This window comes from Pseudonaja textilis, chromosome 1 (assembly GCF_049901715.1).
Source record: "Pseudonaja textilis isolate UNSWEBS1 chromosome 1, rPseTex1.2, whole genome shotgun sequence".
NCBI lineage: Eukaryota > Metazoa > Chordata > Lepidosauria > Squamata > Elapidae > Pseudonaja > Pseudonaja textilis.
In genome coordinates, this window is record NC_141990.1 from 306152399 (window position 1) to 306177541 (window position 25143).

General features: G+C 35.5%; 2 protein-coding genes across 9 annotated transcripts in view; one reads left to right on the forward strand and one right to left on the reverse strand.

Annotated features, from left to right (window-relative positions):
* CCDC175 (coiled-coil domain containing 175) overlaps positions 1-18423 on the forward strand; it is a 35945-nt gene extending 17522 nt beyond the window's left edge. Inside the window, exons 11-20 of the mRNA XM_087922341.1 lie at positions 1822-1893; positions 3896-4031; positions 5145-5276; positions 7360-7498; positions 9453-9532; positions 12194-12346; positions 13993-14095; positions 15319-15362; positions 16452-16616; positions 18299-18423. Coding sequence (XP_087778467.1) covers positions 1822-1893; positions 3896-4031; positions 5145-5276; positions 7360-7498; positions 9453-9532; positions 12194-12346; positions 13993-14095; positions 15319-15362; positions 16452-16616; positions 18299-18325 — 1051 coding nt within the window. The 3' untranslated portion in view covers positions 18326-18423. The remainder of the gene's footprint in view (positions 1-1821; positions 1894-3895; positions 4032-5144; positions 5277-7359; positions 7499-9452; positions 9533-12193; positions 12347-13992; positions 14096-15318; positions 15363-16451; positions 16617-18298) is intronic.
* JKAMP (JNK1/MAPK8 associated membrane protein) lies at positions 12257-24784 on the reverse strand. 8 transcript variants are annotated; one of them, XM_087922345.1, is made up of 8 exons: positions 24591-24784; positions 23168-23250; positions 22824-22978; positions 21314-21520; positions 20458-20639; positions 19519-19595; positions 18718-18957; positions 12257-12978 (listed from the first exon to the last, which is right to left on the reverse strand). In XM_087922345.1, the coding sequence occupies exons 1-7, from the start codon at positions 24592-24594 to the stop codon at positions 18739-18741; spliced, it is 927 nt and encodes a 308-aa protein (XP_087778471.1). In that variant the 5' UTR covers positions 24595-24784; the 3' UTR covers positions 12257-12978; positions 18718-18738. The 8 variants fall into 8 exon arrangements, with proteins under 8 accessions (XP_087778471.1, XP_026554446.1, XP_087778470.1 ...); XM_026698661.2 differs by having other exon boundaries at positions 23168-23256; XM_087922344.1 differs by lacking the exon at positions 12257-12978 and adding an exon at positions 14807-16487.
* Positions 24785-25143: the final 359 nt, after the last annotated feature.

Sequence of the window (25143 nt, forward strand, 5' to 3'; positions counted from 1 at the left end):
ATTGCTACCAGTTAATGGAGAGTTGCATTTACCATGAAGCACTTTAGTCAGACAGCTGACAAATTAGGCAGACAGCTCTTTCTATGTACAGTATGAAAATGCTATCTATTGCTCATGTGTCTCTCCAGCAGCTCTTCAGCACTTTTCTTATTAACACCTAGGACTTAAATATTATTCCATTGTCTCTTCCTCCTTAGGAAGTGAGGGTTAACTCTAAGTTTTTGTTTTTGGAAAAAAGTACCTCAATTCCAACTTTCTGTTTTCACATATTTAAGAGGTAGAAAGATCAAAAGCATCTGTTAAGCCCTGTACCTGGCAAACCAAAGAAGCAACAACCATACGGAATTGTGAAAGGCATCCAATGCTAGTCAGGGATTAAAAACATAATTTAACTTTAATTTCTGAAACAAACTTATAGTGAGTCAGTTTAGTCTGAATATTTTTCAGATTCTTCTCATAACCACCATATCTGGTTCGGTTGCCTCTTACATAACCTGAGTTCCTTCCCTTCCTCCTTCCCAGTCTCTCAGGATCAAAGAGAACTTCCTTTACATGCTGATTGGAAAAAGATAAACAAAATGTCCAGTTCCTAAGATTTTGTGTCCTAAGTCTTTTTTTTTCCTGCTTAAACCTGAACTACAACATTTTGTGAGAATCTAGCTTTCTTTGTTATTATTAGAATGAGAGGTAGATCAGCTATAACATAATGACATAGTCTGTCTTCTTTGTTCATACACACAAACATGCACACATATACACAAACATGTTCTCCTAACTTTATCCCCCGTTTTCATTATCCCCATTTTGTTATGTCACATATCCTTCCAGTTGGGTCCCATACATGTCTGTTTCTCTGTACCAGGAGAACCATTCTAAATACTGAATAGATTAGTATGTACTTCCTCTGATGATAGTACCCATTTAGTCACTCATTTAACTTGAAAGTGTTTGAAAAAATTATTAAAATTATACAATTATCTTTAATAATTAAATTAACCTTATTGGCCATTTTGCCCCAGAACCTATAAAACAAGAGTCACTTTCTAACTAAGAGAGGTGGTCGAGTGGTGGGATTCAATTTTTTTTACTACCAGTTCCATGGGTGTGGCTTGGTGGGCGTGGCAGGGGAAGGATACTGTAAAACCTCCAGTCAGAGACAGTATTTGCTGGTTCTCCAAACTACTCAAAATTTCCACTACTGGTTCTCCAGAACTGGTCAGAACCTGGTGAATACCACCTCTGTGGCGGTCCCTAATTTTGATACATAAATAAAATAAATAAAATGCTGTAAAACAAAAAATACATATAAATCTTTGTATGTTAGTTGTAAGATTTATTATAACAAAAGCATTGGAAAATTAAAGTACATCTTTATTTGCATAATCATAAATGTGGGGAATAGGAGTGTTCAAAATATTGCTATATAATGAGTAATTGGGGAATCCTTTAAGGATTTTTTTAAATTCACTCTTCCACTTAATTCTACCAACAAAGTATGAAAGGGACTTTTCATAGTATTGCATATTCATTATGAATGTTTAAAATTCTGTGTTAAAGTTCCTTTTTTGCATAAGGTCACTTACCCCAAAAAGAGAGACACACATTGCTTCTTAAAATATATACATACATACATACATACATACATACATACATATATACATACATACATACTCACACATACATATCCCTAATTTATTAAGAAGGATTGATTTGGCTTAGTTTGATTTCTATTTATTTATTCATTTAATCGGTTTTTTAATTTTCAATGTTTTGTTGATCACGCTATGTTAAGTACAACTGAAAAAAATATATTTGTTTCAGCTCTACACATAGGAACTATGCAAGAGAACTGGCAATTTTAGAAGCAACATTGAAAAAAGAAAGTGATAAAAGGTAGAATATTCTGTGAAAATTGTTATGAAGTGACAAGCAAAATTGGGGTCAATTCTCTGTATGATGAAAAAAATGTATACATTTGCAATACCCCAGATATTGCCAAATAAATGCTATTTATATATGTATAATATGTATTTAGTTGTGTTTCCTCAAAAATAAGACCCGGTCTTGTTTTCTTTGGGGCTCCAAAATAAGTACTAGGTCTCGTTTTTGGGGATGTCTTGTTTTTCCCATGTACTTGGGAGTACCTGGGAGGCCCACTTCTTGTTTGCTCAGGGCTGGGCAAGAGGTTCCTCAGTGTGCTAGTGCCACTGCCATGAGGCAGGGCAATGTAGCTACTGCGTACCTCGAGGCCCCCATAGCCAGGTCATTCACGGCCCGATACCTGTCTTGCCTCGTGGCCATGGCACCAATACATAATTCAGCCTCCTGCTTTATTGTGCTCACCCAACTAAGCAGAAGACAGGCAGGTGGCCACACAAGGTCCTGCTGGATGGAGAGGGTGGAGCCTCTGTTGCAAGGCAGGTGTTGGGGGCATAGATGGCCTGGCTGCGGGAGACCTGAGGTGCCAATGCGGGGCACATGGGACAACTCCACCCATCCGCCTCGCCTCAAGTCTGCGGCACTACAAGCAACCAGACAGAATGGGCGAGGGCCGGCTACTCATTAAAATAATATAACCCCTACCCGCAAACTCAGTAGAGCTTAGTTTGGGGATAGGGCTTATGTAAGGATTATGCATGTGCAAAAACATGGTAGGGCTTATTTTCAGGATAGGTCTTATTTTGGGGGAACACAGTATTTATTTGAAAGTACCATGTTTCCTCGAAAATACTTTATTTGTATGCTGTCTGTTCTGAAAGCTTTGGGCAGCTAACAATCATAAAGATCACTAGATAACCTTTCTATTTTAAAAAAATAATAAACTACCAAGTAGAAGTTGAAGTAAATTCAGCCTTTTATTTCTAATTGTGCCCTTCAAAAATGGCTTGTTCAAAACTGAGTTCATTCAAAACAATAATATGAGAGACACAGTTCATTGAAAACACAAACTGATCTCCAATATTTCAATTGGGGGAATCCTGGTGTTCTGAGCCGTGTCAGCACAATGCTTACACATCTGAGTTTGGCAAAATTGGTTTGCAAGGTAGCCCCTGAACTAGAGATCCTGGCTTACCTACAGCAACATGAGCCTGTTTGGGGTGTAACTATTCTTTGGTGATATGCACCATCATAAGGGAATGCTGTATGTGGCATGGTATGTCAAAGGTTATAACTTTCTTCATCTCACTCAAAATGAAAGTCTTGATTGACTGAAGCCATAATACATGGTGGAGACTAATATTGTGGGCCTGTCTGTTGACAACCATGATATATTAAAATTGTGACTTGGAGTGTTCGAAGAGTATAGTGTAAAGAGAATGAAATAAAATACAGATAAAGCTTGTAAAATTAAGAGAAGCAAGTAGAGTGCATAGAACTGAGTGAAAGTGGTCTGATCATGTAGAATAGTTGATGAATGGAAGGTGTAGATTTAGTTATAGACATATAATTATTTTTACACAGTTAAACGCCACATAGTTTGTACAGTGAAAATACAGATAATCCTTGACTTACAACCACAATTGAGCCCAAAATTTCTGTTGTTAAGTGAGACATTAAGTTTTGTCCCATTTAATGACCCTTCTTGCCACAGTTGTTAAGTGAATAACTGCAGTTGATAGGTTAACATGGTTCTTAAGTGAATCTGCATCCCCCATTGATTTTACTTGTAAAAAGGTTGCAGAAGGGGATCACATGACCTTGGGACACAGCAACGGTCATAAGTGTTAGTCAGTTGCCAAGCATCTGAATTTTGATCACATGATCATGGCAATGCTACAAAAGTTGTTAGTGTGAAAAACGGTCATAAATCACTTTTTTCAGTGCTGTTGTAACTTCGATGGTCGCTTTTCATTTATTCAATGATTGTGAATTGTGTTTTCTCCTTTGCTACTAGAGAACAGTTGCAGATTGAACTTGACAAAATTACAGCCCTATATCAAGATTTACTGGAAGCCAATGAAAAATTTCTGAACGAATCAAAACAAAAACTTGAAGCTATGAAAAAATCCTGTAACAAGTTAAAAAAGGAGGTATAATACCTATTAGGGTACTAACACCAAATCACATTGTAATATAGATTTTCTACAGATGTGGCATTTTGGAGCCATTTCATTCATATACAGGATGAAAGATGAGAATCACACTCGTCGGTGTAACACAGAAGAAAGGATTTCAGGGAAGGGTCAGGACTGATTTTGGATCCAGTGCAGAGTGATCAAAAGGCTTAATATAAGCCAATGAACAAAGAAAAATAGATTCTGACATATTAAAAAAAATGTTGGAATAAAGAGAGAGGTAGATAAGATTATAGCTGTATATTAACCCTCTGCACTTTTTCTGTAATGCTAGTTTGCAGGATTTGGGTGTTTGATTTCTGACATAAAATAACAAAAATTTGATTTAGAATTGCCTGCAACTGCAGGTAGGGGTCACCTCATACCTACACTGTGAAGGAGTTGATGAGTAAGCATAGGTTGCAGATGGCTGCAGAAGGCCTGATGTGCACACCTGCCAAATCCCAAAGTGCAGAGATGAATGTCCTGTGTGCTGATTGGTTGATCCAGCTTCCTGTTCTGTGTTTTGCTATGTGAGTGCCTCCTAGCCAGAATGTTACATTTGCAGTAATATAAATGAAACCATCCCTGATCGACAGATACATAAGTTCCTTGGTGTGCAGTGCTGGAGAAGTCTGCTCGACCCTTAAGTTGAATGAAAATAGTTTAGGGAATGAAGAGACAAAATTATCTTTCGTTTGAATCAATGAAAAGGTCCACTTTCTCAGGAATGAGAAATATGAGAAGTAGGCTTTGCTCCCCTTCTGAAGCCTGTCTTCATTTCAAATTGTTTGCCAGGCTCCTGAATATGCCTGAAAAAAAACTTCATGCCATGATGACACAAACAGGCATTTAGAAAAGTACTTCAGTTGATACATTAGAACTACTAGAGTAAATTCTCTCTCAATATTTGATCATTGAAATGAAAACTGCAATACAGAACAGAATTCATAGCAGAAAAAACCTTTCTTATTAAATATTGTTTCCATAAATGCCAAACCGACCTGAAATCTCAACATCTGCACATATACACTTGCAAATTATTAGAACAGATTTATGTTGCTTCTTTCTCATATTTTCTACAAATAGAATGAACGTCTCAGTAAAGAAATAAAGAAGCATACTGAGCATCTCAAACATCTCACTTCCAAGCTGCAAAAAAAAGAAATCAATTATAAGAAGCAAGCTGCTGATTTAACAACAGAAATTAAAAAAATTGAGGCAAGCGATCTATATTTTGATACATTTTTGTAGCTGTCTTATGTTATGAAATGCGTTTGACTATAAATACATCACTAGCCACCCCATTTAGAATTAAAAGGGAATAGAAGTCATTTTTAAAAAAATCAGATGGCTAAAGAAGGTGGTAGGAGAATGTGCTTGTGAATCAACAGTTTGCATTGGTTTTAAGCCACTGGAGTGGCTTGATTTGCTTGCTGTGGGCTTCTCGAGGAGAAGCATTCAGTTTTCTGAAGCATTTTGATGTGACCTTCATTTAAATAAAAGCTTTAAAGTTTAAAGTAAAAGCCATACCTTTCTTGGATACCAAGTTGATGCTAAATTCAAAATGACTGGAGAGAGAACTAGAGAAAAGAAGCCAGAAAGAGCTACTAAAGTTAGGTAGAAGTCCGAATAACAAATAGCAGTAATTTATCTAATCAGTTTATTTTATTTAGATATAAGCAGAAATGGTACAACTGGATTTTGAATTACTTTAGTTTTTTCTATTTCATTTCAAATCCAGATTTCTCCTGTAACATATGTCAGAAACAGCTGCTTGTTTTCCATTTTAATTCCCAGCATACCAGTCAAGCATAATAGCTGACTCAGATTTGCAGCCAGCAGGAAATGGAATGGAGAGACAGTGGGGTCAATGACCCCCCCCCCAAAAAAAAAGATTAAATTGTGTTAAATGGCAGGAGAAATTTGATTGTTCAAGTAAGAGATTTTTAGAAGACAAGTATTTGCTTGTGGATAGGGGAATATTAAACCTGGTGACAGGTGGGGAATCTACTAGGGCTTCTAGGTAGAGAATTGAAGAGGTGGCTTGTTGGGGTTGTAGCCAAGACATCTTCTGGAAGAAGAAACAGCTATGAAATCTAGGTGATCATGTTGAGCGTTCCAAGGATTCTGAATCTAGCAGTGTTCTGCAGGCTGGAATTCACCTCACAGGTGATTGCATTGTACACACCAATAGACTTCCAAATGCACTTCAAAGTGCTGGATATCAATTATATCATACGGCTAGGTTATCTAAGGACTGCCTGTTTTTTATGGTCTCTGTCTAGTAAAATCAAAAATGGTGGGTGATTTTAGTCTTGTTTTAAATCATTTGTAAACTGCTCAGAGTTTCAACACATACATTTAATTAATAATAATAGTAGAATTGGTATGTGTTAGATTCCCTCAAAGGCATGCCTTTTCTGTTGTAATGCCTACCCTAAGATATAATATTCCCAGCAAACTCAATATCTCATCCCGATGATGTTCCACAAGTCTTCAAAAACTTGGTTATGCTCAGGGGTGGGATTCAAAATTTTTAACTACCAGTTCTGTGGGTGTGGCTTAGGGGGTGGGCATGGCTTGGTGGTCATGTGACTGGGTGGACATGGCTTGATGGTCATGTTATTGGATGGGTGTGACCAACTCAATATCACTCACATCGAGGCACGCATCACCTGGCCTCTCATGACTGTGGGGATGCTGCAACAGTCGTAAGTGTGAAAAATGGTCATAAGTCACTTTTTCAATGCCATTGTAACTTTGAATGGTCACTCCATACAAGCAAAGTACCAGCAAAGGAGAGGAAAAAAACTCCAGAGATGTTCCTGAGACAGGAAGTCTAGTCCTGCCAAGAATGTAATAAGGGTTAATGGAGAGGCAGTTTCTGTAAGCAACACCAGAATGTTTCCTTCCTGCCTTCCTTACAAGATTAGGCCAGTAATTTTTTCTAACAACCGATTATCTGAACTGCTTAGAATGTTAACAACCGGTTCTAGCGAATAGGTGCGAACTGGTAGAATCCCACCCCTGGTTATGCTCCTTTTAGGATAAAGTATATATGGACCCCTGGGTTGGTTATTGTGGCATTGTCCAGATGCCTAGATTCTTTTTATTGTTTTCCTACTCCAAGAATAAGCCATTCAGAGTCATTCTGCTGTTGGATGGTTTCTAAATCAGTCAATCAGATGATAGACAGAGTAAATATTAATCAGTTGTTGTATCATATTAGAATACTAGGATGCTCATTACAGAAGTATAAAGTCTATATATAAATTGTTCATTATGTTTTCTTTCCTAAAAGGAAGAATACAACTCTAAAACAAAACGTATGGAAGAAATGGAAGAAAAACTACAAGAGAATGTTCCCCTCGCAGAAGAATTACAAAAAGAATTAGAAGAAATAAGCACCAATTATACAAAGCAAAACGATCTCTATAATGGTATATATAGGAAGTTTTATCTATATAATTCATCAAAGTGCAAAACAAGAAAAACATCCAACTTTAAATAGTTTTCTTCTTCCAAATGTTAATCTTATTTACCTGAGTGTTGGAGTCTTATATTCTGCCTATCCCAGGGTCAATACATTGCCATCTCTCTATGATAAACATAAGATTTTGCATAGTGGACATGTTAGTTTTAAGAGTTGTAGTTTTATTTTTTTAACGGTACATTAGATTTCATTGAGTATTTTATTTTTTTCTAGATAACATCGGGGGAAAAGTCACACTGTAGACCCATGTCAGTTCTGGCTGCTCAGGGCTTCCCAGGAAGTGATCAGCCACAGTGTGTCTTTGGTACCAAATTTGGTCTACTTTAAAGGGCTACCTTGCAAGTCTGAATGCACTTCTACTTTTTCTTTATGAGAACTAGCGAGAATCATGTCCCAGACATTTTTGCTAATTGCATTTCTGTTCTCTGGACTCAAGATTTATTTTATCTGATTATTGTATTGTTGTGGCTATTTCTCCTATTTCTCAAATTTCTTGTTTCTGCCAATTACATTATGGGACTGTCTTTTTCCTCCAATTTCTTCTAACTGATCAGATATGGAGGAATTGTTGAGGTCTAGGCCCCAGCTTTAAACCACTTCACTTTGTAGGACCTAGGAGACATGCCTTGTGTGCCTACCCTATAGAATTGTCATTCCTAAAATCCATATGGCTCCAACCTTGTTGAGCTTGTAAAGCCTAACCTGTCTTCAGGCCCTGAGAGACAAGGAAGGGCTTGTTCCCTGATAGTTATCAAGTACAAAATATGTCTGTGTCATTATCCCCTGATGCTCATCATATATCCTATGGAAGCATATATTGCTATTTGATTTTGGTAGCATTTTACTTGAGATTTTAAGCCTATTACATAAATTACTGAGACATTTTATGATGGAGATGACATACAAATAAACAAATAAACAACAAACAACAAGTAAATAAATATGAACCCAAATACTAAGGATATCAAAATGCATTTTTTCTGAGTGCTCCCTTTCTGAAACACGTTGGGTAGTTTCCAGTGAGAAGACTTTGGTTGTGCCTGATGTCTGTTTACTTTTATTTGGTGCCAAATGAAAATCGTTCCTCCTTCTCTTTTAAAATTTCACACATTTAAAATTTGTGATAGTGCTAAATGAGACAGCTACTACATAGGCTGTATTACCATGTTTTCTCTACATTTATTTTAGATTTTGCAGTAAGTTCCATATTTAGGTTAGATATTGTGGACACAAGCGTTTTTTTTTGTTTTTTTATTATGAAATTTTTTTTTGTTATATATAAAATTTCTGTATCCACAATGGCAGTGTGCTGCCTGGGTACAATCTATTTTAAATACAAGTAATAAATCTTATACATACAATAACTATAACTATTATTGTCAAAATCTATTCACCATGATCTTCACTTATCCTTATTAAACCATTTCCCATTATTTAAATAAACATGCTTTTCAGCTTTATCTACGATTGGTTAATATCAAACATTATAAATATCATATGAACATCACATTTATAACCGTTATCCTCTAATTCTGTTAATCATGTTTATTTATCCTAATTATTCAATATTTCATTATTTAATTACACATTTATTTCATCTTTCTTTACATGTCGTCCTCCATTCTAAGTTTCTAACTTCTGCTTCTATTTTCTAACCATTGATAAAATAGTTCCCAAGTTAAAAAGTATTCTTATCCTTAATTTTCAATGTTAATCTATCCATTTCAGCATGGTACAGGTGTTTTTTTGTTTAGTAGATTGGCCAATAATTTTCACTAATAAGTAATTTATAAGTATTCTAAATTATTTCTTTCTAATTTTGTGGGTTGTTTCCTGAACCCTTCTAACAAGCTGTGTTACTGTAGCTTATATTAATTTAACTTTTTCTCCTCTGCTTATAGAATTACGAGATGAAGAAAGTGCACTTAAAGTAGGCATAGAGCAATCATTAAGGGAAATTAAGAAACTCGAAAGGCAAAAGGTAAGAAGGCATAATATGTGCTTCTTATGTTTGTGTGTTCCACTTAAACCTTTTGTTTTTTAAAAAAATAATTTTCATTAGAGATTTTAAAATTAGTCAAGGTATTACAAATTGAAATATGAAAAATGAAAAGTACAGACAGAAAAAGAATATGAGAAAACAAAATGAAATGAAAAAATATTTAAAGAAGTACATTCCAATCTCTGTTCAATAAGCATAAACATAATTAGTATTTATTTTCCTCCTTTGATATTATATTACATAAATCACTTCTTTCCATATTATAACCCTTATCTAACCACAAATTCAAAAATCATTACGTTTTTGTTCAGGATCAGCAAACAATCCATAAACAGTTCTCAGAACATTATAAAAATATTTATTTTAACCCTGAACAAATAGGTTAATTTTACATTCTTTTGTTTTGCTTCTAATAATTTTAACCTTTATTTCATTAAAACGCTCCGCCCAAATTTTCTTTCTCTCATCTCAGAATTTTTTTGTGGCTTTAACAACCCTCTTTTGCAAATCCAATAATCGGTCATTACCCATCACCACTTGGGTTATCATTTGCAAAGTTATTTTTGTTTTAATTATTTAAAAAGTCTTATAGCAAAAGTCACAATATTTCAAATATTAAATATTTCCAAATTGTCTATTTGTAATTAATTTTTGCCTTCTTTTTGAAATAAAGGGTCACTCACCTTATAGTTTTTCACACTTACTGCTTGGAAGATCTTTTTGAATGTTAAAAAGGTTATATTCAAAACATAAGAAAGTGAAGCTTGATGAATACAGGGCCCATACATTCTGCAGAGTGCTTGAAAGCTTTACTGTTTTTCTTGACTTCTGGCATTCAAACCCACAAACTGACTGTTGTCCTATGGTCTCCTCATAAGAGCAGCCATATAATGCACAAGTGGGCAATTTCTCATCGTTTTCTTATTCAAAAAGACGCCACTGGACCAGATTTGTCATTGTTCTTGGCCATGGTGTTATTTCTGTTCCTTTAGAAACATTTTACCTTTCTATTCTCTCACTTGGAAGTTGGCTCCACTTACACTTTTTGAAAAACAAGGGGCCACAGAAGATGGAATAATGATGCAAATTAGGTGAGGCTGTTTTCCCTTTTACTGCATGTTAAGTTAAATTTACTATAGAACATTTTTATGCATATTATGCCTCCAAAAGATAAGAAATTCTGCCTCAAATTTTCAACAGTAGTGGGTCAGTAACCGTTCTGAGACTCCAAACAGGCCTTTAGGCACACATGTAGACAGAACACATTCACTCTAGCAGCCTACACCCAGATAAAATAGGCATTAACCTAAGGCAAACTATCAGGCAGAAAACAATAGCCTGTCAAGGAACTACCAAAGAGGAAAAACCACATTCCCATGAAAACTGGCAGGGCAAGCTGCTGCATATAAATAGGAAACAAACTCCACTCTTACTTGCACTGGTGATATTACCAAGTTTTGGTAATTAAATATCTGCAAAAAGTTAAGAGAGCATCAAGGATTCTATAAAAGTACATCAAAGTGAATTCAAGGTAGCATCCATTCTCTAAATAACTTTTTATTGCTGATTGCAAGCTGTAGCTTGACAAATTATTGGAGAAGATATTAATCCTTATTCTCTGTCACTTGCTACTGAGTGAAAAGCTGACACAGATCAGTACTGGGAAATTATATCAGTGGTGATTAAAACTAAGTACTGTGTTAATTATTACATTAATCAGAGATATGGTGGTGCAGCAGCTTAAAGATGTTGGATTTGTTAGCTGGAGATGGTCAGCACTCCAGCAGTTCGAGCCCAAGGTCAAGTGCATGGTCAAGTGAGATCTCATCATTTGTCCCTAGCTCCTACCCACCTAGCAATTCAAAAGCATATAAATATTTAAGTGGATAAATAGGTGCCACTCTGGTGGGAAAAGCTAGTAGCACTCCAAGTGGAAGCAGGAGCTGGTGCCGAACCTACTCAGATGCAAGGTGAAGTCAGCAGAAGAAAGCCCGAAGGAACTGACATCTCCCAAACGCTGCCAACCAGCTGGTGCAAAGCTAGTTCATCCCCTGTGGTGCACTGTAGGTAGTATTCATGCGTGAACAAATGAACTAGTAATCTTAGGCTGCCCAAACTATAAAAACTGATAAAAAAAACATTGTAGACTTCCCTGGCTCTATATGCCATACGCTAACATTTTTTTACATTAATCGTTTAATTATTTAGAGTAATTCATAATCCAAGTTATTAGTGATTCAGTAAAAGAACTACAAGCATGAATGCATGGTTCTGAATTGTCAAGATTTCTTGCATGCAATACTTACAAAAACGTACAATAATAGTAAAATTGCTGCTGGTATTACCTTTCTTTTCTGTGGATATTGTTACTGTTTTATTCTTCAATATACTAATTTGGTGTGCTTTCTTGCTTTTGAAAATGAAGCTTCAAAACAGAAAAATCACCTACTAATATTTCAATTGTTTCTTCCTTCTTCCAAGCATTCATCCGTCAGCAAGCATTTTTAAAAGATTTATGATACAAATATTTTTGTAAATGTTATGAAATCTTAGGGCTGGAATTTGTCCAACTTTCGTTCTTAGCACTCTTTCCTATGTTCCTAAGATTATAACTACATAATATGCATTATTTGCCAACAGACAATTGCAAAGACTGAACTCAGTAGGAGCAGAGATAAAGCATTTGAGCAACTGACAAGTTCAACATATTCTATTAAGTTTATTGAGAGAGATAACTATGAAATAGACAGAATGCTCTTCATTTTGAATGGGGAGAATGCCCGGTTAAGAGCTGTGAGTATTTTGAGAAAGGAATAGTTTTGCATTCAACTTTTGGCAATCTGGTAAGATTTTACACTAACAATTCTAGAATGGCAGACAGCAGGAAGACATTGTAAAAATGCTATTTTGTGCCCATTGCTACTTTTCAGTGGTTTGGATTATATAAGAAAAAAATGTATTTTGCATGGGGTTGCCAAACTAGAAATATTAGCTAAAATAACATTACAGTTTATGCATGTTATGATACCTGATTATGCTCTATGCTCTTTGTTTCCAAGTAAATTAATTCTACAATGAGTTTTTTTTAAAATGTGAGGGGAATCTTAATTATTTGTTTAGTATCTCATAGTACAATGTTTACTTTTGAGAATCTTTTGAATCAGATTTCTAAAAATTACTGATGTGTAAAGCTTGGAATTCTGTTAGATGGGATGGGAGGAGCAGTTTCTATATCAGAAGAGAGGGGCATGGATTGCGTATGATTGGATTGCGATTTTGCCCAAGAGGTATAGAGACAGACCACGATTATGTGGAAGATATTGCTATTCCACTCCTTATGAGGAAGATATAGCAGTTCCACTCCTACTTTCTTCTGCAGTTCGCTGGCTTTGTTTGAATAATCCATTAAAAGCTGTGTCCATCCCCTAAGGAGAAATAAAGCATATTCTTCAGTTATAATTATTTAATAATCTGGTTGGAAGATTACAGGAAGTGTCTGGGAAAAGCAGAAAACGCAGACATCCATTTGAGATGTGTTTAGACCGATAAAAGTAAAATGGGACTATGTCTTGCAATAATGGAATGAAAGCATAGGATAACTGAGAGATTTAAGATTAAAGGGAAAACATGATTGGTAGGCAATCCTTGGGAAAATGGGAAGCGAAAGTAACTCGAGAGAGTAATGGAGTGTGAAGGGCCCCTCCATTGATAATCAAATGATGTTGTTTTAAGAAATTGTAATCCATCTATAATTGTAATCAATGTAATCCTTTTATTATTATTTAATAATAAAATTATAGCTTTAAGAACAGATGTTAGATTTGTTTTTGGCAGCACCCAGCTAGTCTTAGTTGATCTCAGAGAAGCAAAAAAAAAAAAAGCTTTGTTTTCATTAGAGAATTAGATTACATTGGAAAGTCAGAAAAACATTTGGAAGAAGGCAGTGGCAAGCCATCTTTAAATTATTGCCAAGAAAACATAGCCAGTGTGGATAGTTACCAATAGTTTGGCTTGAGATTTTTTAAATCTGATTTGCTTGCTTGCTTTCTTCAACCGTCTCTAATTCTTATTCATGACACAACAGATATTTTTACATTTGAAGCTGCAGGATAGATGTTCAGTTTTGGATTTTAGAAAAGCCAATATGTCCAGCCAGAGTGGGGGGAGGACTGAAGAAACTGGCAAGCTTAGAGACCTTGCATAGCAGGAAGTAACACAGACCTGACCAGAATCCCTGCAACCCTTTTCTGACTGTTCCCAAGAGAATGCAGTCAGTCTGGCAAGTTTAATGTCAGGTGCAAGGAACCAGAGTGGTACTGTGAACTGACCAGAACAGAATTTTTTTTATTATTGCTTGCCTATTTACAAGAATCTTGCCAGGCTGACTGCATCAATAGCTTCTACATGGATGTTTTATTTCTTTGGCTGTATCTTTATAGGGCATTGCATATCTCAAGGAAGATATCTCCACAATAGATGAGGAGGCAAAGACCTATCAGCTAAAGAGACAACAAATCCAGCAATGTAAAAAAGTTCTTTATGGTGAGTGTTTTGTGGCAGGAATTTCCATTCTAGCTGAAATGGTTTTTTTTTTTTAAATGAACGAAGAATGATCCACAATAAGGACATTCATGTGGCTTTTCTCAAAAAATGCTAGGATATGACTTCATGACTATTTTTCCTAAATAGAGACTCAGTTCCTGTACACATAGAACTTTAGCCCAAAGAGAAATGGACACAGTGGATACATGACTGGTAGCAGATGATTGCCAGCGCTGTGGCATCCTCTTTTCTTTCTGAGATATGATGGTTTCTTAATGGATATCTTGCATTAACATGAAAAAATGTGGAAAGCATTGTTCCACAGAAGAAACTTAATGCAGGGTCTACACTGTATACACATATGCAATTGTTGGGAAAGATCCCAATTAAAAACCTAAGGAAAGGTTTCGTTATGATCCTGGAGAGATCAATTTGTGGTAAATAAGAAACTGTTGTAGACTTTCTACAAGTAAATTACAATAACAAACTATTAACAGAGGGCCATGAACTTTACCTTTGCTGTTGTTTAACCTGATAACTATTTTTTCTTTCATATATGTAATGTATGACAGGTCAATTAGATTGCAAATATATGTAGAATCTTACAAATTTTGGACCTGCTTTACAAGGGGGAAAGCTATTATTGCTGCCCTAAATTTGTCAGTATTCAACTAGGGGGGAATAATGTGTTTTGTTTTTTGTCCTTTTTAATTCACACTTTTAATGTTTGGTTTAAATTTTCTTTTCTCTCTGTTAAATTGTTTTTTCTTTTGTATTTTAATCTTTTGAATAAAAGAAATAAAGAAAATTACTTTTATTATCATTCCTGTTAGATACTTGTTTTCAAATAATGATTTAACTTGAATACCATTATGGAATCTTAAGAAAAAAAGACATCACTGAAAAGTTTCTTCCCTGCAGGAAGGAGTGAAAGATGTTAAAAAGGAACTAAGGTTAAGGGTTCTCATGGTGCCATTAATCTCTCAAAACAACCCCTTCTTTAACTGTGTTTTAAGCAATTAGATGTCTTCCTATAGACCCTGATACCGTTTAACAAACAAATCTTAAGTTAATTTGCTTTTTAGAAATTCTGGATGTCCAACACGTTTAATAAAAGTGGTTTAAAATGTCATTTAATATGTTGTTGCATATTTAAACATGTTATTTACTTCTTTTAAAATATATATTATCATCTATATTTATACTATAAATTCTTGTTTTAGAACTGTTTGCTGAGAAATGGACAAAGGATGAATATCTACAAAAGGTATATTATGATATTACCTGGAGGCAGTTGGGAGTTTGGATGGGGGACTATTTATGGTTAACATCCATAAAGTCAGACATTGGTTAATGTCTGATTTTATGGATGCAACCAGGAGGATGTGATATATAATTCCAGTTAGATTAAAATGCAGAATCCCATTTCTGTGGTACTTCATGTATTTGGTATCAAGGATGCAAAATAATTTACATTAAAAAAGAAAAATAACAGCCATAGTTCCCTTCAAATGGCAACCTGTCACATGATTAAAAATAAACGTCTAGTTCATGATAACTAGCATAAACTAGGGCTAGAATACCATTTGAATGGAAAAAAAAACAGTAAAATTTAATTCTGTGGTTAAAGACACTCAGCTTGCCAGCTGAAAAGCTTGAATGCTGCGGGATGGGATGAGCTCCCGTTACGAGCCCCAGCTCCTACTCCCTAGCAGTTTGAAAGCATGCAAATGAAAGTAGATAAATAAGAACCACTTTGATGGGAAAAATAGGTACCGGTTTGGTGGGATGGTAACAGCGTTCTGTGTCCCTTGACGTATAGTCATGCTGCCTACATGACCACAGATGTGTCTTCAGATAATGCTGGCTCCCTCGAGTAAGAAACGAACATGAGTACTGCCCCCTAGAGACAGACATGACTGAACAGAAAAAAACTTTATCTTTACCTAGCTTGTTACATATTCTGCTGCTCTTCATGATAGCAAGAAAAAAATGCCTTTTTTCTCCCCAGTGAGGCTTTGCTGACATTTAAAGTACAGCTATTGTTTAAGAACAAGCCATTTATGAGAGCTGCTTTCTCTTTTTAATAGATTTAACTGATTAATCCAATTAAATAGAAGGTTCTTTTAACTATCCTCAGTCTTGAGATCTCATATCATTTTAAATTTAAAGAATCATTGTGGTATATTTCTCCCACTATTTTTATATCAAACTTACTTACTTTCAGTACTCTTCCCCTGCCCCCCAAAACCCATGTTTTAGAAGAGTCCAAATATGTTTTTAAAAAGTGAAGAAAATCCGTGTTGTCTTTCTGCAGCAGAAAATCTATTTTCTCATTGTTTTCATCCTATTGCAGATATTTTTAAAGTACCAGCATGAGCTCTTGATTATTCTGGAAGAATATGTCAGAAGAAATACAAAGAGAAATGTTAAGGTTGACTATGTTCATGAAGGGCTACAGCTAAACTATGAAGAGATGGATTCTCTGTTAAGAAGCAAATCTTTGCCAGAGGCTGACAAAGTAAGCATTTTGGGGAAGTGTCACATGTTTGTTAAATGTATGTATTTGAAAAGCAAAAATTACCTTCTTCAAAACAGATTCTTCACAGCTTGTTTGTCACAGAATACCAGGAAAAAAATGTCTTACTCTGTCAAGTTTGGAACGGCAAATGCTAGTTTTCTAGCATTATTTTTTTATTTGGGTGTCAGAACAAAATATCATATCCTTTATTAGCACATTAGAAAGGAACAAAAAGTATGCAGGTTGGTTGCTACTAAATGTTTTAAAAAATCATCTATGTGACCAATAAAACTCGAGTTTTTCATCTCTAAGAGAGAAAAAAATATGGTAAAATCCAATCATAGGCAAAAATTAAGTTGTTTTTAACATGGTTTCTCCAATACAAACTCTGGAAATCCCAAGAACTGCATAAATGGTTGCTTTGTGGCTTTGCAGAGTTTCTTCTGATTCTGAAGAAATTTTGAAGCAAGAAATGCAATAAAAAAGTATTATAGATTTAAAAAAAACACCCTCTTAATGAAAAAGCTGTGTAACTAATTGCTCCAGCTATTGCAATTCTTAAAAATAACTTTGCCTTCAATTTCTGGCAATTTTGTCTATGCAGTTTTCTGAACAACACTGTGAAAATTATTTTCCTTGGATTTTTTTAACATCCTAATTTACTCAATAGCTCTGGGATTTTCTGATGTCTTCAATCCAAATACTATTTAGGTAGAACTCTGCTTAGCTTCCCCACCACCACCCCTCAAAAAAATTAAAAGGTAACTCACAAAAACCTTGCTTACTTCTGCCTTAGAGCAATGTAACTTAAAATCTGTACTAAATATTCAGTTGAATTTCTGAAATATGTATCTTAAAGTAACACATTATAGGAAGCCAATCATATTCTAAGCTATAGTTTATTTAAAAAGAAGGAAAAACAGATAAGAGACAAACAGCTTTAACCATTAGACAATCTAAAATCAGTAACCAGCCATTTTTACCTATATACCTAAAATCTGTGTAGACTTCCAAGATCTATTAATCTTTTAAAAACATTTTCTATAACTGAAAACAATCCTGTTTGTTTCAGTAGTGGCAGACAATAGTTTCTTTCCTGTTTATTATAATTAATAGTTTTTTTTAAAAAAAATCTGCTTGTGGATTTAAATGTGAGAAGAATGTGTTTAATCTCAGATGAAGGAGCCTACGACCCATGACAAATTTTTAAAGCCACAGACCTTTCAAACATATTATTAATTTATTTTTTCATTTGTCAAATTTAAAGGCTGTCCAAATTCAGAACTCTTTAGCAGCTTCACAAAATTAAATATATATTGTTACACGTAAAATGATACACAACATAATATAAAACATAACTGGCATATCTGGTTATTCACTACTTGAAGAAACTATCTAGCCCCCTGCCTGGAGAAAGAAACTATTTTAAAAAGATCACATCAAAGGGAGGCATTTATTTGCAGTACTGAATTCTGGTGTTCCTTTTTGAATGGAAATTCTGTCAAAGTGTTTGTTGTAAAAGAGGGACAGATGTTTCATTGGCTCTTTCAAATTTGAAATATTTCACACACAAAAATTCTTAATGCAGAGCAAATATTGCTGCTATACAATTTCTATCTCACGTAAATGCTTGTTAAGATAAAAGTGTTTATAAAACTGTTCTGTCGATTTTTTTTCTCTAGGATAAAACAGACTACAAGGCCTTATAAACTAAAGTTAGAATACCGAATCTTTTATTCTTCTATGAATACAGATTCAATGTGAGAAAATACTGTGCTGTGAAATCAATAAATAACACTATTTTCAAGTATGCTGTACAAATTATTCACACATAACAGACAAATATAAAACATATATACAAGACCAGCCTAGAGAGTTATCCAGGGGTCCTTGGCTTTTGCAGCTGATAAAGAGTCTCAAAGCATTACACACATTGGGTATCCACACCGTTTAGAAAATTTACCTTCCAGTTGGTACAGAGTTGTCCAGTTTTGATTCTCAAAAAAAAAACTTTATTTGAAAGTTGATCCACAGCAAATTAACAACTAAGGTAAGGACAGCTGGATCTAAGAAGACTAACCCTCTTGTATATGCTACTTACCCAGACTGTTATCAGTTACAATTAACGTCCATTTGCTCCCTCAGATAATATCCGAGATGGCTCTGTGTATTTTGCAGTTAGCAAATAAAAAAGGGCTGGTGCAGGCACTAAGGCCAGCAAAGGCAAGTCCTGGTAAATGTTGCTCAGCTTAGAAATGGAGATAATTCCGTAGGCGTGAAGCAGCCAATGGCTAAATAGAACGATAAGCCTTTTCTTCCTGACAAGCAGATCTTTGAAAGTCTTAAAAATAGAAAATAAGATATTGCCATTAGTTTCTATTTTTATAGTAATCTACTTACAGGTACAGCTGGAATGTGAAATTCAGGGATTCTGTTGAAGTAACTTTTCCATCCTGATAATAAACTGCCTCAGTAATGCTCCCAAAGCAATAACTGATTAGCTTCAGTGATCAATTAGAATAATTAAAGGAGAAAACTTCACAAAATGTTTTAACTTTTATTCATTTAGGAATTTTGATGGAAGTTTGTGTTTGAGTGCACAATCTTCCTCAGCACAACAGGCTGAGAGATCACATTCTTGAAAACTCAATAAATTTTAAAGGCTTCTTTGAACTGTTTGCAGATTTTTTTTTCCTAGTCATTGCTGACAGGCCAAAGTATCCAGCAGCTTCATGAAAATCCTGACTACTGGAGAGAGAAAAACTTCTGTTCAATAGCTCCAAAAGATTCAATAATTCATTTTTTCACAGTTAGTGCCTATAGGATACTAAACCAATCAGCCCCCAGAACCTCACAGCCTATTGACAGTTAATAATTTCGCTAGTTGCAGTGATTTACTTACTTCTACTTCAGAAGCTGATAGATAGACAACTAGGGTAACAAGAGATAACACTATGATGATATATGGAAAAGCATAGTCTGAAAGAAAAAAGGAAGATGTTATATACACTTTTATCATCTTGGTTAAACAGAACAGATAGGTAAGCAATTAGTTTTCAAAATACTATATTCAAGAGGAAATCCCATTGGATTTAATGAAATTGCCCCCAGTAAAATATATCAGATATTGTATTCTGTTATAGTCTAAGTGAGGGATGTCAAACTCAAGGCGGTGAAATGGATGCTTAGATCTGGAAACAGTGAAGGACTAGCCCACGGTGCCTCTGCCAGCTAAAATGGAGCCCAGGAGAGCTGCAAATGGCCCTCCTCAGCTCTATTTTCACTGGCGGGGTTGTAGGCAGCTGAAAACGGAGGAGCCCATTTTCACTGGCAGAGAGCTTGGGTCTCTACAGGCACCCCCCAACACGAAGTCAAGCTGGCCACACCCACCCTGGCACTCCAAGGTCAAACACAACCCTGATGTGGCCCTTAATGAAACTGAGTCTGACACCCCTGGTCTAGGCAAAGCACTCTTACAAATAGTCCTCACATGATGCATTCCATTCCTATCCTCTGATTTAAGAATAAAAATTATAATCTCGGTACTTAAAAGACTTATTCCATGTTTTTAAGATGCGATGACACTCAGAATTCACCTACCAGTAACATGTTTACATTCACATTTACTATACATTGTATAAGTATCACCTGGTTTACACATTATGGTAAATGTGTAAACATTGCATGATGGTTTTGATTTAATTTGTGAGAGGAAACCCAGACCACTGTAGTTTATATGGAAACTGAAATTTATTTTTTTAAAATTTACAAGATGTTTATGTCCTGCCACTTCCATGCTGGGCTGTGTGTTTTGTACAAGAGAGAATAGAAAACAACTTACAGAGCAAGCCGCCTCCAACAGCCTGAAGCACAGTCAGAATTGGGAAGAAGTAAAGAGCTGCATAAATGCTCTTAAATCTATCTGACTTTCCCAGCCCACAAGCAATCTTCTTTACCAGCAGAGGACGAAGCATCATCATCAACACTAAACAGAATGCGTAGTATATGAATACAATGGTGTAGCTGAAAGAGAAGGTTGTCAAAATTAGCACACTGTGACCTCAAATTCCTAGAACAAACAGTTGCATAACAAAATAACTGACAATTTCTTTTCAAATTGTGGCAATAAGACAACCAGTCTGTCCTAAAAGCTGACTATGTCTTCCCTTTAGCAGCTTTCTAGGTCTTTCCTATAGCATTATATCAATATTCTGCTTTCATACTAGAGGCTTATGTCTATAGAGAGATCAGAGTTCTTGATATGGTCACTTCTTGTCCCCTTGCATGGGAAAGGGATATCTATTGTATTCCAATATATTTGTTTTTTTAACCCTATTCTCATTTTCCTTAACTGCCAAGCCTAAACAGATGAGGAATGGCACCAAATTTGTTAAACAAAAGTACTGCAATAAAGTTACATAGTATATTGCTTATAACTAAAGTTTTTTTTTTTTTAAAAAACAGTCTTATGTCTGTTCCTCTGGCCATCAGCTATTACATTGCAAATCAACTACAGTAGCGACAGTAATTAAACTTGCAAACCAATGCCATTTTATTTAGAAATAAACCACACTTAACCTAAAAAAATTGCTTCTGATATAGACAATTAAAAATTACGTGACTGTTACAATGAAAAGGTCTTGATTTTTGTTCAAAGTATCAGGACATTGGTACGGAAGTTACAAATACATACTCACAGAGGATAGACCGCTTCGTGGGTACAGTGAATGGTGGTAACGTAATCAGGGCTTGGATTGTAAAGCATGGTATACCAGTCAGAAAGCATCATCACTTTGCATGAACGGATGTGCAGGGATCCCAAGGGGTCACTTACAAGCAAGGTAACAATTGCTGCCACACTGCATTCAATTAAAGCAGTGATGTGCTGGAAAAGTGCACTGGAACTGTTGAGAAAAGATAAAATAAGTACTGAAAACAAAATAACTGAGTGCCATAAAACATTAATTCTCTTATCGTTCTTGGGGAGTGTTGCAAAACCTTCAAGATGATCTCTCTCTCTCATAAGTAGCAGAGGCAGGATCTAAGCTTTTTCTCCATGTGAAGGATGTGCCTTGGCTTTCCAGATTTATTTGTTTTATTTTAGAGAATGTTGGAGATTGAGTTAACTTTTGACAAATCTCTCAATATTTTCAAAAATCAAATGCTTTTAATGCACAGTTTGATGGAAGATTGGTGGCTATATAAATGTTTTAAATAAGTAAAGGTGACCTTGAATATAAATGCATATAAAAACAACTACAGGTAGAACATCACACCTGTAAATAACAGTTGTAAATGATCCCCCCATATGACCAACCTGATTTACAACCTTTTGCTACAGCGGTTAAGCAAACACTGCGGTCATTAAGACAACATGATTCCCTGTGGAGCCAAGTTTGCCGAAAACTGAAAATAAATCCCTGTTTTCAGCAAAACCATCATAAAACATGGTCACATGACTACGGGACACTGTAAATGGCTGTAAATGTGGGCTTATTGCTGAGTACCAACAAGTGGGCAGGGGGCAGCCATCAAATCTTCACAACTGAGTCATAGGGAGGTCCACTGTAACTTTGAATGGACACTAAGCAACTGGTTATAAATTGAGGCCTGCCAGATTTGGTTAAGTTTATGCATTAAAATAATAGTACCAACAGGTGGCAAAACACGGGACACCTGGTCTGGGCTTGGAAACTCAGCTGAATTAGGCCAGGCTATAATTTGGATGGGAAACATGGAATTTCAAGATTGCAGGCTAGAGCGAAAAGTTGAAAAAAAAAAAACCTGGAAAAAGCCAGTACATACTATTTCTGCACTGTTGCAGAAGTACTTGTGCAAATTGCTTCTGCACTGTTGCCAAGAAAACAACTCTATTTTCATAGCAAGCAAGCTGAATTAAAAATATTTTTATATTTTTATTGTAGTAGTGAATTTATATTTCACAAGGTGGGGTTGTATTTATTCATTATTTAATTTATATGCCACCCATCTCACTGTCTAATAGACTGAGCAGTTTACATTAAAATAAAAGTATAAATATAAAAACAATTAAAATGAACAAGAATTAAATAGAGGCTAAAATCCAGAAGGACAAATGGTACAGATATGTATGCATCGCTCTATAAATAACTAATTTTTACATATTGAGTTGAGAAGTTAGTGTATTTTAAAATAAAATATTATTAAACTAAAAACTTAAATATTTACCTTTTTTTCCCTGAATACCATTCAATGAAGAACCAATGCAGAATGAGAGGCAGCATTGCCATAAAGCCAAGATAAAGCCAATCATAGCGTTCTGGAGATCCTGTACATTCGCGACAGATTTTATAGACATCACTTCTTTGTCCTCTGGGACATACCTGTAAAGTTTTATCACAATCTATTATAAAGCCTTAATCTATTTAAAATGTTTATCTAGTTTTCCTATTTGATTATTTACATAAAAACAATTCATGCAAACATTCAGCCTAACCTTTTATCTAGTCATGTCCAATAACCACATACTCTTGTTTTAAATATTTAGAAAAATTGCCAAAAGTACAACTTACCCCACAATCACCATTAATTTCAGTTCCATTTACAATTTCCAATGTTCTTCCACAATAAAGTCCAAGGCAGTCTGGCTGAATTTCTACAACTTACACCAAAAAAGAGTGAATAATTCTTGAATCTTTCTACAACTCTTATATATAAAATCTCACCTGATTTTATGCAATTTTCAATATTCCATAATCATTACTTGATAGCTCCATAAAAATTGCACTCTTATCAGCCACCATAGTGCTGGTCATTGCAAGACTTTCATATAGAGTAATGATTTTAGTAAACTAGAGAAAGTATAGACTAGGTTAACAGTCTACTTGACATGCTGCAATCTCGGCTAACAAGGACAATACGGTATTTGTATATTTTAGCCAGAATGCACCAAGCACAATCAGAACACAATTATCTCACCCCAAACCTCTATGAATACCCTGATCTCTGTTCCTCGGGGAAAACCAGGTCTTCACAGTCTTCCAGAAGGCAAGTAGAGGTGGAGCTGTCTATTTCTCAGGAAGGTTGAGACAAAAGACAACATTCCTATTGCTTATCAAATGACACTGCTTCAGTGATAGGACCAGGAATATGCCCTATCTGGTGGAATAGGCAGAAACCATCTGGGAAAGATGTCACATGTAACTTGGCCTCATGAAAGGTGAAAATCAGCACTTTGAATTGCAGCCAGAAATCTACTGAGAGCCAATGCAATGAGATATAGGGATCTGAACATTAATGTTTCAAAGACAAGATAGTGACATTATACATGTAAACAAATGTATACATGTAAACAAACTAGAAACACAGATGTATTTCTTATGGTGAAATTTTATCAAATATTGAAGAATGAATAGAGAATTTTTAAGTCATGCAAATTCTTGTAGAAAAGTACTGGGTAGTATATGAAGTTGTTTAAAGAACAAAAAATGGTTTGGGAAGATAGACTGGCATTGGGACCTATATTTATACTACCTTTAAATAATAGAAAATATATTATCTTTCCTTAATTCCTACTTTCTAACCCTTTTTGGCTTATTATTTCTTACCCTTTGTTAGATTGGTATCTATGGATTTTCTTATTTTACTGGTTTTATGTTACCTTGCCCTTAAATCACACAATGTCCAGGTATACACAGTACCTGATAACAGAATCCCATTCTTATAAACATCATAAAGAGGAAAAAAAATCTACAAAAAGCCCCGATATGACAAATTTTAAGGAGAGAGGGAAGTAGCAGCATCAGAAAAGTACGCAAAGCACCACTTTGTGCTCGGTGGTGGGAGGGTTGTCCTCTTTCAACTAAGGAAGTGAGTGGCGTTTAAGTTGCAAACCAACCCGCTGCTATTGTTCCTAATAAACCGATCGGTCTGGCCTGTGGGGCTACAGGCGACATTAATACTGGACACAACCAGACCTCCGCAGCTCAAACTCACCCATCTTGCTCCAGTCCGGCCGCGACGGAAGTAAGACAAGGAGTCGTGATTTTGACAGCACTCAAATATCCAGCCAAGCAGCTGCCGACTCAGATGCCGCAACCCCTTGCTGATTCGATGATCGGCTTGCCCTTAAGTAGGCGGGGAAGCCAAACCCACAAGCTGTTATTTGTGTCCCTCCTCCCAGGTCGTATGACGACGTTCACTTCCGGCGCTGGAGGGAACGTAACCCTGGAGGACGGAAATGCCCGAGCCAACATGCAGAACTCTTTTCTCCCATAGAGCTAGAAATAATGAAGACGCACTCCCTTAAATATATGCAATAGCTGGAAAATCAACCTTAGTCAATTTTTTCTAGATCTGTAAAATTTAGTCTGGTGAAGTTAGAAGGGTTTTTAAACTAATCTAGTTTTGTCTAGTGTAGTGTAGTTTATCTAATTTATCTATTTAGTCTTGTCTGTCTATTTAAGTGTAATGTATCTAACTAAATTTATGTTCTCCAACAATCCATGCCGGCAGCTAGGAATTATGGGTGGATATCAAAAAGGTGCAG

Excerpts from the sequence above, each read along its gene's own strand:
- JKAMP (XM_026698661.2), bottom strand. Across the intron at positions 21,521-22,823 it reads TGGTATTCAGGGAAAAAAAG|TTCCAGTGCACTTTTCCAGC; the intron begins GTAAATATTTAA and ends TTTTCTCAACAG. Across the intron at positions 18,958-19,518 it reads TATCAGCTTCTGAAGTAGAA|ACTTTCAAAGATCTGCTTGT; the intron begins GTAAGTAAATCA and ends TCTATTTTTAAG.